This window comes from Tupaia chinensis, unplaced genomic scaffold (genome assembly GCF_000334495.1).
Source record: "Tupaia chinensis unplaced genomic scaffold, TupChi_1.0 Scaffold000682_1, whole genome shotgun sequence".
Classification (NCBI taxonomy): domain Eukaryota; kingdom Metazoa; phylum Chordata; class Mammalia; order Scandentia; family Tupaiidae; genus Tupaia; species Tupaia belangeri.
In genome coordinates this window covers 1048042-1064329 of record NW_006160205.1, presented here as the reverse complement: position 1 = coordinate 1064329, position 16288 = coordinate 1048042, and the positions used below count along the sequence as shown (strand labels likewise).

General features: G+C 42.7%; 1 protein-coding gene across 1 annotated transcript in view; it reads right to left on the bottom strand.

The window, feature by feature from the left end:
* Positions 1-16227, bottom strand: part of FRMD4B (FERM domain containing 4B) — a 216463-nt gene extending 200236 nt beyond the window's left edge. The window contains 1 exon segment of the mRNA XM_006160350.2: positions 16037-16227. Within this exon segment, the coding sequence (XP_006160412.1) occupies positions 16037-16198 (162 nt within the window). The 5' untranslated portion in view covers positions 16199-16227.
* Positions 16228-16288: the final 61 nt, after the last annotated feature.

Here is a 16288-nt window from a genome sequence, read left to right as displayed (position 1 = left end):
TGTGTATGTGTGTATGTGTGTGTATGTGTGTGTGTGTGTGTGTGTGTGTGTGTGTGTGTGTATATATATATATATATATATAAATATATATAAAACCAAGGAAGGAAATGAAGTTGGTCACCAAATTTTCATTTGCTAAACTTGCTAAAAATTGATAGCAAATTTCTAAAGAACGTATCTAGTATGAAGTTTAATCATATTATTAGTAATGACTATAACTTTTTTTCAGAGTCATCCTATAACTTTAGAAGTATTGCTGAAGGTTCCAGGGGAAAGCTATGTTGAACACACACGTCGAGCCATAGTTTTACTTTCTGGAGAAACTTCGGAGAAACACGTTCACGAGAGAGAGACCACCTGCCAATAGAGTATGATCATGCTGTAATCCTTTTTCTTCCATTTCTTTATCCCATCCTGATTTGGGGCACACCTACACACACACTTGGCATGTTTTCAAACTGCTCAGGCTGGGATTTGAACTGTGTTTGGTCATGTGGGCTCTGGCTCCCTCTACACAGTGCTTAACCACTGTGTTATGGACCCAGCTCTAAAAAATTTTCAAACATATGTACATTATACATATACATACAATTTATTTATTTAAGCATTTTAAACATGACCTATTTAGCTCAGACACAAAAAAAAAATCAAGAGGAATGGGTAGAAAAACGTAATTAAGTTTGATTTACCTAAACCATACAATATACAGATAAAGATGTGGTGAACTTTTGCTTTATTTGCAAACTAATGGAGTGTATGAGCCTGAAAAAAAAAGAAAGAAAGAAAAAACACTTAAGCTGCTGAAACTGGGCAGTGAATAAAGGACACTATTCAAATTCTGGCACTGACATCTCAAAAATTAAAAAAAAAATCTCAGAGTTACTTTCTGAAGTTTATTAAAGAAAAAACACATTCATACACACACGCACATACACACACAAACCTCATTTCCGAAAAGAATTTGAGAGCAGAATCTTGCGAGCTCGCCTGGAATTATATCTGGCATCACTACCTAGAAAGTTTAATATATAAAAATCCTGAGGAAGAAAGAGCCCCATAAATTTAAAGTCTGAGTTGACAGTTAGGGTTCTTTATATCCTGACCACATTGTCTCTAATTTACAGTCCGAATTCATTTTAAAATTAGTCTTAGACTATTTATTACAATTAAATATACTTTCTCTTCAGGAAGTATTTGGGGAATACCTAGTCTTCCTTTTTGTTCTAGAAATTATGATTCTGTCATTATTTCAGGTTGATCATTAAACACAATAACCAGTTTTCATAAATTCAAGGGTCAAACTCTGCATCGTCTGTGCTTGCAGAATTTTAAAAAACGTGGACACAGTCAGAGAGTCAGGGAATGCACGCTTTTAATTAAACAGTAATAAAGACCAGAAACACACTCTTTTTTTGTGTTTCCTTTTTTTGCTCCTGAGAATAGGAGCAAATCAAAAGCAAAGAGTCCTTCCACCCTTTAACTTCCTTGGATGGGAATGATCTGAGACAGGGTCAGAATGATAAGCAACATTGAAAAGAATGCCCAAAAAAGAAAGCCCATGGTTTGAAACATCTGTCAGCACTGGTCCGGAAAAACAGGGCACCTTCCAGAGCTTAACCACAGGGCTGGGTGCAGGAAATCGCCATCACTTGACAGAGCTGACAAGAACTGCCAAAACGGCCAACTTCCCCACCCAGGCTGGGCACAGTGGGTACTCGCAGCTGGCGGGACACAAAAGCTGGGTCCTCGGGTGAATCCGTCTTCACAGGGCCTACAGGAAATAACCTCCTCTGTATCTAACATGCTGCTTCCCTCACGGAATGGTCACCATAGAAGCCAAACAAATGTATGCTCAAATCCGCTAACACTGGCTTGGGGCTATTTTCAATCATGAAAAAGAATCAACACACACATGCAAATACATTTCAACATGCATGGCTCCTTGCCTGGATGAGGTTTCCAAAACTTTATAGAATGCAAACTTCCCCTTTGGACAGAGTCCTGCTCATGCTGCTTCCTCTCCTCCCCCAAATGCTCGGTGTCTTCCTATACCATGTGCTGTCACCACCCTTGCCCACGTCCCTATTGTCTCTCAGGTGGACATCGGAAATGGCCCCTGGACAGTTCTTACCCCTTGCAGATCATTCTCCCCGGAGAGTGACTAGAGCATGCTTCTTAAAAAATCAAGCAAACTCGTTTGTTCATTTAGGCAGCCGGCATTGACTAGAGCATGCTTCTTAAAAAATCAAGCATTTGTTCATTTAGGCAGCCGGCACTTCTGAGGCACATTCTAGGTTGCAGGCATTGTTCTGGGTACTGAGGATACTGCAGAGGAGTCCCTGAGGCCTTCAGCTGACATTCCAGGTCAGGGAGGTACACTAACTGTATGGATGAATACGTGCAGAAAGTCAGATGGTGACAGAGTTGCAGAAGGAAACAGAGCAGGACAAGAGGGCGAATGGTCAGAGGGAGCCTTGCAGGTTGAGTGACCTCTAAAGAGAGGTCTGCAGGAAGTGATGGGGAGGCTCCACGAGGACTGCTAGGTGACAAGTTCTCAGGCAGAGGACACTCCAGGGGCAAAGGCTTTGAGGCTGAAAGGTTTGAGTGACAGCAGTGTGCTTGAAAGGAGTTTGACGGGGACGAGTGCTGGCAGTGAAGACCTGACTGGAGTGCGTTTGCTGGGACGGGGGTGTGGGTTAGGAGGAGCTCAGAGGACGTGCTCACCACAGAGGCTCATAGGGACGGGAAGGCTGGCTTCTCCTCAGAGCTGGCAAGTCATGGGAGAGTTTTGAATAAAAAAGTGACATGATCTAACTTTGAACACAATCACTCTGAAGTGGGGTCAAGAAGATGCCAGCAGAGAGACCAGTGAGGAAGCTGTTGCAATAATCCAGCTAGGAATGAGGACAAGGACCAGATGGTGGCGGGGCAGTAAAACACTACACTCTGTGAGGCTGAGCCACATGGGATGGCTCTGGATTCGTGTCCAGAGATCTCCCTGAGTACACCAGATACATACAAGCCCATGAGCCAAGCTGGCTGGAGCTGGGGGTGGATCGTGGTATCAGGACCCTATTGGGAGTGTCTGTCTTTGTCTCTCTGTCACTCTCTCACTCATAGAAAACAAATAAATGATTTTTTTAAAAAAGAAATAAGGGTGAGTTACACATGGAATGTGAGAATTGAGGATGACCTGAAGTTTCATCTGAGCATCTGCAAGGACAGAGTTGCCACGTGCTTAGGAAGGAGCAGGTGTCGGTGGCCAGATCAGGCACTCAAATTTGGACATGGCCAGTCTGAGAGGAAGAGTATTCAAGTAAGTAAGGATGTCAAGGAGGTGGCTCGATATACCAGTCTGATTGTATTAGATAGGGAAACACAAAAGATCCGCTAGAAATTAAGCTCCAAGAAAGCAGAGAGTTTACATTTGTTTTTCGTTATGTCTCCACTGCATAGACTAGGCTGAACACGTAACAGACCCCCAGTAAACATCTGTGGAATGAATAAGCAAGTTATTCCTGCACTTCAAACACCTTTGACAGCTTCCCACCACACTGGAATGAAGTCCAGAACACCAGGGCGCATTGGGGTCTACTCCCTGCTGCCTCACCACACCCAGCACACAGAGCCTCCAACTTCATTGCTGCACCTTGGCCACGCTGCTCTTCCCTCCATTCCTCCAACACACCAGGCTCCTTCTGGCCTCAGTGCCTCTGTACCTGCTACTCCCGCCACTGAATGCGGTTCTCCTTGACCAGTAAGAGTTAAGCTCTTTCTCATCCTTTGAGTCTCAGCTTTAATAAAACCTCTGCAGGAAGACCAGTGGATAGTGTAAGGTTACGTCGCTGGACTCCCATGTAGTCAACAGTGGCTCAAGTCCCAGACCCGGCAGCTTAAAACTACACCAGGCATGTGTGTATATGTCCAAAATCCCAAGATGAGATTGGAGGAGAGGGGATTGTGGTATGGTCATACCCCCTGCGGGGGAAGTGATCTCTCACTTTCTGTCTCTCTGTCTCTCTCTGTGTCTCCACTGAGTGCACGTGCCTTATAGCAAACATCTCTCTTTCTCTCAAAAAAAAAAAAATCCTTTGGGAACAAGCCCTTTGTTGCATTTCTCCCTGTCTCGTCCCCAGTGAACTCTCAGCTCCATGAGGGCAGGGTCTGCTTCTTCCTATGCTGCCCAAACGCCCAGAGAAATGCCTGGAAGCTAATAAATATCATGCAATAAAATGAGTTCAACAAAAAATAGATGAAGACATGTGATAAGACAGTAGTTAAAATGTATGCTATATAGTGTATATCATATGCCAGACACTGTTTTTAGCATTATTCATGTGTGTATATGTATATGTGTTGATACCTATGTACATATACAAATATTCATTAATTTTTCACAATTGTCCTGGCAGGCAGGTATAATATTAATATTCTCAATTTACATATAGAAAAAAGAAGCACAGAGAGGCTGAGTAACTTGTCCAAGGTTACACAGGCAATAAGTAGCAAAGCTGAGATTTGAACCCATGGGGTGTAGTTTCAGTGTCTGTGCACTCAGCCACTAAGCATCTTGAGGATCCCCTTGTGTAGATATGAATTCCTCCTCAATTTGACTTTAGAGATGACACAGGTGGGAGGAAGGGAGAGCACTCTTGGCCACATATTTGTGTACGCTGGCATGTTTGCATTCAGTGGCTCAAAGGAAAGAGATTCAGCTGTAAGCAATTTCCTCCGGTCTTTTTTTTAATTGCCACAGGGATTGTGCACTTGCCAAAGAGAGGCAGAAAAACAGAAAGAGAGAGTACCCAAAGCTGAAAAAAAATGAACTTCAGAGAACTCACATAGCTGAGCAAAGGTGAGTCAGGACTTGAACTCAGGGATTCTGAGTTTACAGCTTTCACTTTTAGGGTAGGTGAGTCAGGATTTGAACTCAGGAGTCTGAGTTTACAGCTTTAATTTTTAGGGTAGATGTACATCCAATATCTGCTGAGTGAATGAGTAAGTGAATAAATGATAAAATTCTGTCTTTATGTGCTATTTAACTTAAAATAAAGCAGCCAGTTGGTGGCAATAGGCTGAGTGTTGGAGTCAGCCAGCCCGCTGTCCAGATTCTAGCACCATGCCTAAATAATAGGATGTGACACCAGTGAACCGGGCTTTATTTCAGCATCCTGAAGAAGACAGAGATAAGGCCCAACACCTAACAATCCGAGAAATCTAGCAACTCTCCTTTTGCTCAAGGTGACAAATACAAACATGTTCACTGAAGTATTTTGGTACACTGAATTTGGAAACAACCTAAATGACCACTGACAAGAAATTGGTTTATTCACACAATGGATGGCAAGGGTTAAAATCTATTTAGAAATAAATCCCAAAACTTGTTAAGAGAAAAATAAGGTCGCAGAATGACACACAAACATGGATATGTGTGTGTGCATACTCTCTCAAACACATATACATGTACACACATATGTGTGTATATATACACATATATACACATGTACATATATACATATACCCATATATACACACACGTGTGCATGTGCATAAATTACAAACACACCAAGTAATATATGTTGTTTACGGATATAAACAATCTGCCACAATTAGAAAAACATGCCTGGGAATGAAAAATTTCAGAATAGGATTATTTCTAGGGAGAGGGAAGAGTTACAAGGGAGATAACAACTGATTCTATAAAATTTTATTATATTACAAAAACTATGTGAATAGGATGCCTTCAAACTGAGCAATGTGGGCTGGGTCTTTTCTGTTTGTTTTTTAAGGTTTTTTGCTATAGAGTGCGTGTGTTCACCAGAGAGACAGAGACAGTAAGTGGGAAAGTGAGACATCACTCCCCCATGGTGGATGGCCATACTGCAATCCTTTCTCCACCTCCATTCTCCTCCTGGGATTTTGGGCATGCAAGCACACACGCCCAGTGTGAGTTTCAAGACGCCATGTCTCTGGGACTTGGCCTGCAGTTGGCCATGTGGAAGTCCAGTACCTTCACCACTATGCTACCTACAGGGCCCTGGGCATGGGTTTTTAACCAATATTATCTTCTATATTTTTGTGTGTTGAAGTAAGCCCTCAGAGTTGTTTTTTCCTTATAGATAACATATGCAAACTGTCAAGTATAAAGCCTCGACCTAGCAGCTACTTAATAATTAGTAGCTATTAATCAAGTCAATACAGTGAAGTTACACGAAAGCACTAGTTAAGGAGAATATAGCTATTTAAGCAAAAAGCTTTACCCAAACAGAACATTCAAGGACTAAGAACATTGACAAGATTAGGGGAAAATAGCACTATTTAATTTACTGCACTTGCTATTTCATAACACAAGTTTATTTCAAGGATGCCACAATGCCTATGTTTTACACACACACACACACACACACACACACACACACAAATACATCATATGTAATTGCATATGGATACCAACTTCACTGTTTTCTCAGGAGAGCTTAATTTCTGCCTCCTTTCCATGCTGTAAGTCATATGGTCTTGTTTATAAAATCTAGAACTACAGATCTTATTTCTCATTTGAGTCATTCAGACTTTTCCACAACAACCAACTAAGACATCGAACATATAATGTTCAGAATAAACACAAGTACGGGATGAAAAAGGAAGTTATTTATGCTGCAGCTTCACCAAGAAAAGATGGAATGGGAAAAACAAACACTCATTTGAAGAGGCAGGAGAGTCCGTTAAGGATGTTTTTCAAGTTGCACAACAAAGGTTCAAAGTGCTTTTCAAAGATCACGAGACAAATCTTGTGAACCGTCAGTGATACAGTTCTTTTAGAAGTTTATTTCGGTCAAGTGATGGACTGAAAAAAATAAAGATACTTTTTTTTTCTCAATTTTGGGAGACCTTCACATCTTAGTTCCCAGACATGAAAGCCCAGTCTTTGGTTACCAGAAAAAGTAGAATATGAATTTTCTCCGTGATAAGTGGACCTTGACTTCTGCATCAGCCAAGTTTTCTCTCCCTTCGCTCTGTGTTACTCGGTACAAGGAGCTGCCCAATCCCTTGAGAGCGTGCTCCAGTGAGGAGGCTGCCCTGATGGCCAGGTCATTACTGGGAACTGCATTCTGCTCTCTCCCATCAATGCACTCTCACTCACCGCTTCCGCCTTGCTGGCCCTGCTTCAGTTCAGGCATTGGGCCCAGTACCTGTTGGGTTGGCATTTGTAGATGCTGTGATGTGCTACCTAGACTTATTTGCCCAGCTGTTGGCAGTGGTGTGGGCCGACAGCTCTCAGCTTCCTCTAGGAACTGCCCTCCCTCCCTTAAAGAGAGCAGCCTACTCCAAGGTCACCCCTCCTTTTCAAGGTCAACTCACTTCTGCGATGGGTGGATGGGCTGGAGGGAAGGCCCAGTCCTCTTGTTCTAATTTGGGACGAACCTCAGCTTTAGAGCTACCTGTGAATTCAGCTGCAGTCTTCACAGTGCATGAATTAAAGCCTAACTTCTCCCCTGCTTAATCAGTTTTGTTTGTTTGTTTTTGTTTTTGAGAGAGATTTTGGCTATAGGGCACATGTGCTTGCTGCAGAGAAGGAGAGACAGAGAGAAAGAAAGCGAGAAATCACTCTTCAGGGGGGATGGCCACGCTGCAATCCCTTCTCCATTCTCCTCTTGGGATCTTGGGCATGCACATGCATGTGCCCAGCATGAGTTTTAAGTTACCAGGTCTGGGACTCAAACTGCAGTTGACTATCTGAGAGTTCAGAGACATAACCATTATGCCATCTGCTGGTCCCAATCCTGTTTCTTTTTATTCCCTTCCACAGGTGTTGATTCTCAGAGGACTCTCTAACCAACATCCTGCTTGTGGATCTCCATTTCTGGGTCTGCTTCCTAAGAAACCAAATTTGCATCGGCAGTTGTGCTGTTCCATGGTAGATAGAATTGTTTTCCTTAGCTTCTGCGGTTGGGGAGTTACATAACCAGTTCTAATCAGTGACTTGTGAGAAGGGACATGAGCCACTTTGAAACCAAATACTTAATTGCCAGTGCCAGATCCTGAGGCACTCTTTACTCCCTATCATGACAATTGGCAATGTTCGGGAACCTTCTGCAGGCCTGAGTAACGGAGATGAGCAAAGCTCTCAGCCAACCTATGATTCCATAAGCAAAAGACAAATCTTTATTGCTTTAAGCCTTAGCATCCTGGGGATGTTTGTTGTCAAAGCTAAACCTCTCCTATCCTGACTGGTGCACCTGTATCACTACAAAAGCTTTCTTACTTCCTTCTCTTTCTGCCTCCACTAAGTCACCCTCTTCCAAAGTTATCATCTTCATTGATACAAGTGGTAGTATCACATCAACCTCACCTGCCCCTCAAAGGTCTGAAGAAAAACACATAAAAGTCCTAAAGTACATGATCATTTAAATTCAGATGTTATTCTCAATTAAAATCTATTTGTCTCTACCTTTTTCTCCCATACATCAGTTTTTGAAAAATATCTCCCACAAAATTCATGTTGTTCCATGCCTAAAATATCCTCCCTAACTCCTTCATGTCCTTTAGATATCAGCTCAAGAATTACCTCTTCTAGGAAGCTTCCTTGGCTTACTTCCCTTTTGCTTTACTCCTGTCTGATTTATACTCCCGGTTCACCTGAAAGGTCAAAAAGTCCTTTCATTGACCTCTTAATTGACAATGCGTTTCTTTTCTTTCTTTCTTTTCTTTTTTTTTTTTTTTTTTTTTTTTTTGTGAGTTTTCTGCTATAGGGCATATGTGCTCTCCAGAAAGACAGAGACAGAGAGACAGAAAACAAGAAGTCACCCACTGGAGGGATGGCCACACCACAATCCCTTCTCCTCCATTTTCCTCTCGGGATCTTGGGCACGCATGCACACATGCCCGGCGTGAGTTTAAGCCACCGGGTCCAGGTCTCGAACTACGGTTGACCACACGGGAGTCCAGCAACCTAGCCATTACACCAACTGCTGGTACCAACAATATGTTTCTTAAGGTCTGAGAAGAAGTCTATTTTTACTTTGTGTTAGTAACACGTTGGCACGGTAACTGGGACACAAGGAGCACTTGTAATTATTTTAAGTATGAGTGAATGAACAAATGAATGAATGAATCTTTACCTCCAATCATTGTTTGACAATGAAGGACTTAGTAAAGGTAAGCTGAGCAGTGATTATTTGTTTATTAATCTCCTAGTGACTAGGTTTTTCTTTTTTTACAAGAGAATTCTTTCATAGTCCTTCAAGTTCTGTTTTCCTATGATAGAATTTTGGACTTTTCTTCCTCCAGCATTCTCCACCCAGGACACTGCTTTTTTCTCTAGCCCAGGGATTGGAAAACTTTTGCTTTTTTCCTGGTAAAGGGCCAGATAGTAAATATTTTCAGCTTTGTGGGCAATACAGTATTTATATCGACTACTCAACTCTGACTGAGTACTACCTCGCTTTGCTGTGGTAGGGTGAAAGCAGCCATAGACAATAGGTGTGGCAAAGAATTTACTTTAAAGAGGTTTTTGCCTTAGGGTACATGTGCTCACCAGAGAGAGAGACACACAGAGACAATGGAGAGAAAGTAAGAAATCACACCCCTAGAGGGGATGGCCATGTTACAATTCCTTCTCCTCCAGTCTCCTCCCAGGGTCTTGGGCATGTACACACACATGCCCAGTGTAAGTTTCAAGTCCCCAGGACCAGGACTCTAACCGTGGTCAGCCATGTGGGATTCCAGTGATGTAACCACTACACCATCTGCTGTTCCCTAAATTTTATTTACGAAAATAGAAGATGGGCCAGATTCTACCCGTGGGCCATATTTTGCTACCCTCCCATGTAATCTGCATAATTCAGAGGACTGCAGTAGTGAAGGACAGGGCAAGCAAATACTCCTTGACTTATGACAGGGTGAGTTAAAAATACATTTAGGGCTAGTCTTGTGGCAAGGTGGTTGAAGGAGCTGGATCTCACATGGAGACTCTGTTCGAATCCCAGGCTTGGTGGCTTGTGTGCATGTGTGCCCCAAATCCTCACAGGATGGATAAACAGGAGAAGGGATGGTGGTGTGGCCATGCCCCAATGGGGTGCTTTTCCCACTCACTTTCTCTCAGTCTCTGTCTCTCTGGTAAGTGTACTGGTAAACAAAACAAAACAAAACAAAACAAAACAAAACAATGTATTTAATACACCTAAACTAGAACACTGTGGCTTAGCTTAGTTTACCTCAAATGTGATCGGAACACTCATGTAAGTCTAAACTTGGGCAAAATCATCTATTGCAAAGCCCAATTTATAATAAAATGTTGATGATTTCATGAAATTTATTGAATACTGTTCTGAAAGTGAAAAACAGAGTGGTTGTATGCATATTTGAAGCACAGATTCTACTGAATTAAAATTTTTTTAAAAGGTTTTGGCCTTAGGGAGCATGTGCTTGCCAGAGAGACAGAGAGAGTAAGAGGGAAAGTGAGAAATCACCCCCCAGGAGGATAATCATACCACAATCCGTTATCCTCCATTCTCCTCCTAGATTTTGGGCATGCATGCATACACACACTCGGAATGAGTTTCAAGTCATAGGGTCTGGGACTCGAACTGTGGTTGGCTATGTGGGGGTCTAGAGTCTTTAACTACCACGCCACCTGCTGGTCCCTATTCTACGAATTTGTATTGCTTTTGTACCATCATAAGTTGGGGACTGTCTGTGGTTTGAAATGTACACGGTCACTGAATGCTCACTGGGGAACTGCCCTTTGGGGGACTTGGTCTTTGCTGAGTAAAGTGGTGAGATACGAAGGTCGTGTGTTACCAGTCTATGGAACACTGGAGTCTTGGATATGGAGAGATAATCTCCTTAAGAACTCTTGTGCAAGATGACTATGGCCTCCTCAACCAAACGAGAATATGGGCCTACTGAGGGGAATACCATCCAGATACCCAGACCCACCCCACACACGCTGCCATGGGGAAACCCACAGCCTCTTACTGAGCAGCATCACGTATAAAGATGGAGGTTTACTTTCCAGAAAACTAGTCTCACTTATAAAAGCAACAGTAATACCTTTAGCTACCCCTTTATCAAGTCCTTTTTCCAAGTCTACACATAACCAAGAGTTAAGTTAATTGAGCATTTGCTTGTGCTGGGCACAGTGCCAAGTGTCTTATATATTATCTTGAGAATTTCTTGCCCAATCCCATAATGCAGCTACTACTGTTGTCCCTTCTTAACCAGGAAGAAATGAGGCTCAGAGAGGGGAAGCAATTGGCTCAAGGTCACGTGTGCTCAAGCTGAACCTTCAGACTGTGGTGTTCTGCACTGTATGCTACCCCTCAGTGCCAGCTGCCCGTCTCAGGGGAGCTGCCCCAGCTTTTTATGGTTACTTGAATATCCCACATTCTGTTCAAGTTGCTTCCTGTTGGAGGCAATGGCTTACTTCAGGGTTTGCAAAAAAATTCCACCTTTGTGACATTGGAGAGAATGGGAAAATCTAACCTCAGGAAATAAACTGAGGGTTTCGTTAGGACTTGGTCATATTTCATTTAAAAAAAAAAAAAGGGTGTTAATCTTTTTCAACAACAATTTGCCATTACTTTCCACTTCAAGTGTTTGTTAAATCTAATTCATTGCAATAATACACCCTATCCGGGCAAGAAATAAGCAGGATAGTTTCATGGCTGATGAATCAGCTTTTAGAATTTATCCCAAATCGAAGGTGAATGCTCATGTCTGCTACTCTAAGCAAACTCAAGTCTTCACCCATAAAGTCAGTCTTTGTTAAAAGGGAGCCTCAATGCCACTTTGGCCTCCTTTTTATTTAGTTGAATGACTACAGAGATGCCTTATAGCTAGTATCTTAATTATTCATGGTTTGTTGGCAAATTAAGTCACTTACCTCTCCAACATGTAGAAGTGGAGGAAGTGTTCAATTCCAAAGAAATTACACCTTCCTGGCTTTGCTAGCCAGGCAATAATGTAGTTGCCAAACACGTTATGAATAGGTGGGAGATCTTATTTCACTTATAGTATATGAATAAACATAGCACTCCCAGGGGATTGCCAGGAATGTCATGTAATAGATATCTCCCACCCCACCCTTATTTCTCTCTAGCATGATTAAAGTTTAGATTTCCTTATAAATAAGACTATTCAGACTTAGGAGCAAGAAAAATGACACCTTTTTATCAACAAGTTGATAAAAAAAATTGAGTTCCATAAAATATGAGTTACACATCTTAGGGAATGTATGGGTTGCAGTTCGTATGCCAGAAAGCTGGGCAGTACAGTAGAAAAATCTCTTCTGTGGCTTGGACTTTATCATGATGGGGTAGCAGTGCGGGTATTCTAATAATGAACCCTACATCCTTAACTCAAATCACTGTGGAAAAACATTTATGAAGATGTGTGTGTGTTGATCTTTGCACTTTACCTTGAAAAATGATGAATTATTTTTATTTAGAGCACTAGATTTAGGATGCTAATAATGCACTCGGCATTGTTGGTTGCATTTTTACCTTTCTTCACTGTTTGGCAGACACGGGTTCTAGGTGGGGCCAATCTCACTCCCAGTTTCAGAAATGGCTTGGTTTCCCCACTAGCCCAAGCCAATGAATATAATCCAGTGTGTCTCACATTTTTAATTGATTATATTATTACCTCCTTAAGGACTTTAAAAAATAATTATTTATTTAATTTAAGTTATTATTATTTCTTAATGTGACCAGAGAGAGAATGAGAGAGGGGGAGAATGAGAAAGCAAGCCACCGGGTCCAGGACTTGAACCGTGATCAGCCATGTGAGTCCAGTGCCTTAATCACTATGCAACCTGCTGGCCCCCTCCTTAAAGATCTTTATAGGTATTTTGTTTGTTAGTTTGTTTTCTAGTCATGGCCCCATTTTCATGCCACAGATACACTGTATATCTGTTCATGTATTGCAGGTGTATCTGTGCTTTACACACAAAAGGAGGAAGTATCTTTGCCAACCCTTCCCACTCAAAGCAATGTTTGCCCCCTGTAGGCCATATCACTCTCACTGAGAATATGTAAATTGCACTGCCATTCCCTGTGCAAGACAGTACATGCATGAGGGGTGTATGCAAACCCCAAATTGGACTCTCCGAGTGAAAACTGAGACTTTTTTCTCTTCTCTCTTTTTAAAAGCTTATTTATTTATTGAGAGAGAGGGGATACTCTTGACAGGGTCTTCAAGCTGTGGCCCTCTCACCAGCCCTGCAGTCAGTCAGGACCACAGGCACATCTAGTGTGTCCAGGTAAACCCAGGACATGAACCCAGAGCCTTCCCACCTGGTACCTTTTCTTTTCTTTTCTTTTTTCTTTTTTTGATAGTTGGTGGGTATAAGAAATTTTATGACTTTCTGAATGGGTTGATATGTGGATGTCAGACTTGTAGCCACTGCTCTCATGAGGGAAGAAACAAGCTGAGGATAAAGCCAACCAATGAGTAAGACCAGGACTAAAAGAATGATGAGAAATTAGTACAGTGCCCTGATCAAGCCATACCTGAAGTTCATGCTACTGCTAGACTTTTCAGTTATGTCAAAAGTCATTTTGCAGGTTAGAGTTGGGTTTCCTTGATTATAATAAAAATATCCTGACAGAACAGAGAACATTTATATAAAACCTAAGTCCTAGGCAGTGTGATCAATATCTCACACACTAATCCTCTGTTCAGCCTCTGTGATTAGTATTCTATATTTTCCATTTTATAAATGAAACTGAAACAGAGCAAGATTAATTTGACCATGGTCATATACAGGCAGATGTTAGATTTGCTTCCTTGTCTATTTAACTGGCCCCTAAGGTATTAATCACTTTCAGTTCTATATAATTTGTCATTACTTCCTTGCTCAACATTTGAAAAGCCTTAAGAAAATTACCTTTCTTTGCAAACAATTAAATATGTTGCATAATTAAGAGTATCATGGCTCTCCTAAGGCTGAAAACATGTTTTGTTCAAAGTTTACTTTTGAGAGAGAGACAGAGAAAGAAGCATAAATAGCAAGATGGACACCCTTGAGAGGTCTCATCTTGCCATGATCTCCTTCCTCCAGCACTCCAGCTAGGAAGGGTCTTGGGCATGCGTGCCTGGCGTCTTTCATGTTGATTTAAGGATCCGAACTCAGGTCTGACCATGTGGCTTCCAACACTGCAGTTCAATATGCTACCACTTGGGCACCAAGGCTGGCTCCTCATTTTTTTTTTTTAAAAGTTTTATTTCCCTAAAGAAACAGGAAACTTTGAACTTAAAGATCATTTTCTTTTGCTTATGACTAAAGACTCTTAAAGGCCATCATCATTTTGTATGTGTTTTCTTACTATGATTGGGTACCGGCTCAGTCACCATCCATTTTACAAAAGGGAAAAAAAAAATCTTTTAGTGGCTTAATCTCTCAATCACTGCTCTGCTTTTAAACAAGTATCGATCAACCTTATGCAGAACCTGCAGAATCTCAGATTTGTGGAACTTTCATTTTGAATCGGTCCATAACGTTTATTAGAGATAAGCCACAAATCCCCTGAATCCGTAGGGAGTAAGACACAGAGCCTGTTTCATTGGCTACAATATTAGTGTTCTCTTTTTGAAAGTTTTTCAAACATTAAAAGGAAAATTTCCAAACTACTCAAGGGACACTTATTCTATAGACCCAACAGAAGAGGGATTTCTCAAGAGAAAGGAAAGTTAAATGACAGACACACCTCTGGCTCCACACAGCTGAAAGGGAGCTGGGTAATGTGGCCAGATGGGCTGTTTCCTCGGTGCCCTAATACTCTCAAAGTCCCACATGCTGCCCTGGTTCTCAATCTGGCTTTCAGATTCCACTTCACAATGCGACATATCCCAGATAGGCTATACAAAACGGCAGCCGTGAAAACACAAGTTCAAATGTCCCTCATATTTTTAACAGGGATGACGAGGGACATTGCTTCTTCAGACTTCCAGAGTCTAACCCCAGGGGCTTGCCTTTTCATTTTGTCTGACTGATGGAAGACTATGGCTTGCCAAAACCAGGCACTTGAACACATCCAGGGCACATTATAATGAGGCATAAATTACAGCCATATTGGGAATGAAGTTGGGGGGGAGGGGACAGTCCAGGAACTGTACAACAAAGCTGCTCCATACCATAGGAAAGAAAAATACGAAAGCATGTTGCCCTGGTAAACACCAGGTATGATTTAACAATGCAGATTATTTGCAACTTCAATGAAAACTAATAACCAAAGCACAGGACTTTTAAATCCATAAATTACTGTTAGAGAAAAGAATCCAGGCAAGCTGCAGTCTCAGAGAGGATGAACGAACGGCCTCCTAGTTGAACAAAGTTGCTGCATTTTTTGCCTGCAGGAAGGGACTCGGCAGAGGAATACAGAGGCTGTGTTGTGTGACAGGGAGCACATCCAAACGTAAGCACGCGGGTCTTGAGCCAGGCCACCCCTCCCTTCCCGGCCCGTCATCCTCCTGCCCCGGTGTTCTCAATTTGCTGTCCTTTTTCGTAAAGCCAGTAGACCCAGGATCAGCTTTTCCTGGCTCTCCCTTGCAAGTTGGGGCTGCCTGATGGAAAATGGAAATAAAATCAAATGAAGGAATGCAAATCCACTAAGACCCCCTCAGACAGTGCACGGCTGTGAAACCCATGCTTTTGATGAAATGGCCAGCCCTCATCCCAATGGGGTCAAGAAGGACTCATCTGAATGTCAAAGTTGCTTCCTGCAGACCCTCTGCTGCAAAGCTACAGCCCTGCTAGCCAAGTCCAGCCAGCACACCGTCAGTCTCAAACCGATGCATGCAAATGCCGGGGTAAAGTCTCAGCAAGTGCCCGCGTGCCTGATTTAAAATTCGCAAGCTGTAGCAGGCAACAGTTACCTAGAACCGTTGAGCATTTGACCTAAGGGCCAAGTAGCCTGCTAGGAGTTTAGAAAGAGAGGTGGGGAAGAGAGAGAATAAAATCATACAGGTGGAACGGGTTTCCCACGAGCGCCGGGCATCTGACAAGGGCCCTCCGGCTCGGCGCGCCGGGGCTCACCTGGTACACGTCCCGCAGTCCGCACCACGTCCGCAGCACCTGGTGGCAAGCCCGCAGCCTCTCCGTGTACCATCTCCGCAGCGTGGACACGGTCAAGTTCCACACGAAGCGGCTGCCGCTGAACAGCAGGTCCTCCACTCCACACATGAACACCGAAGCCATGCCTCCTTCTTCCCGCGGTGCTCCCGGGTTCCCAGGCAGCTTGCATTGCAGCCGCGACCCCAGCGGCTCGTCCGCCTGGGCTCCCGACGC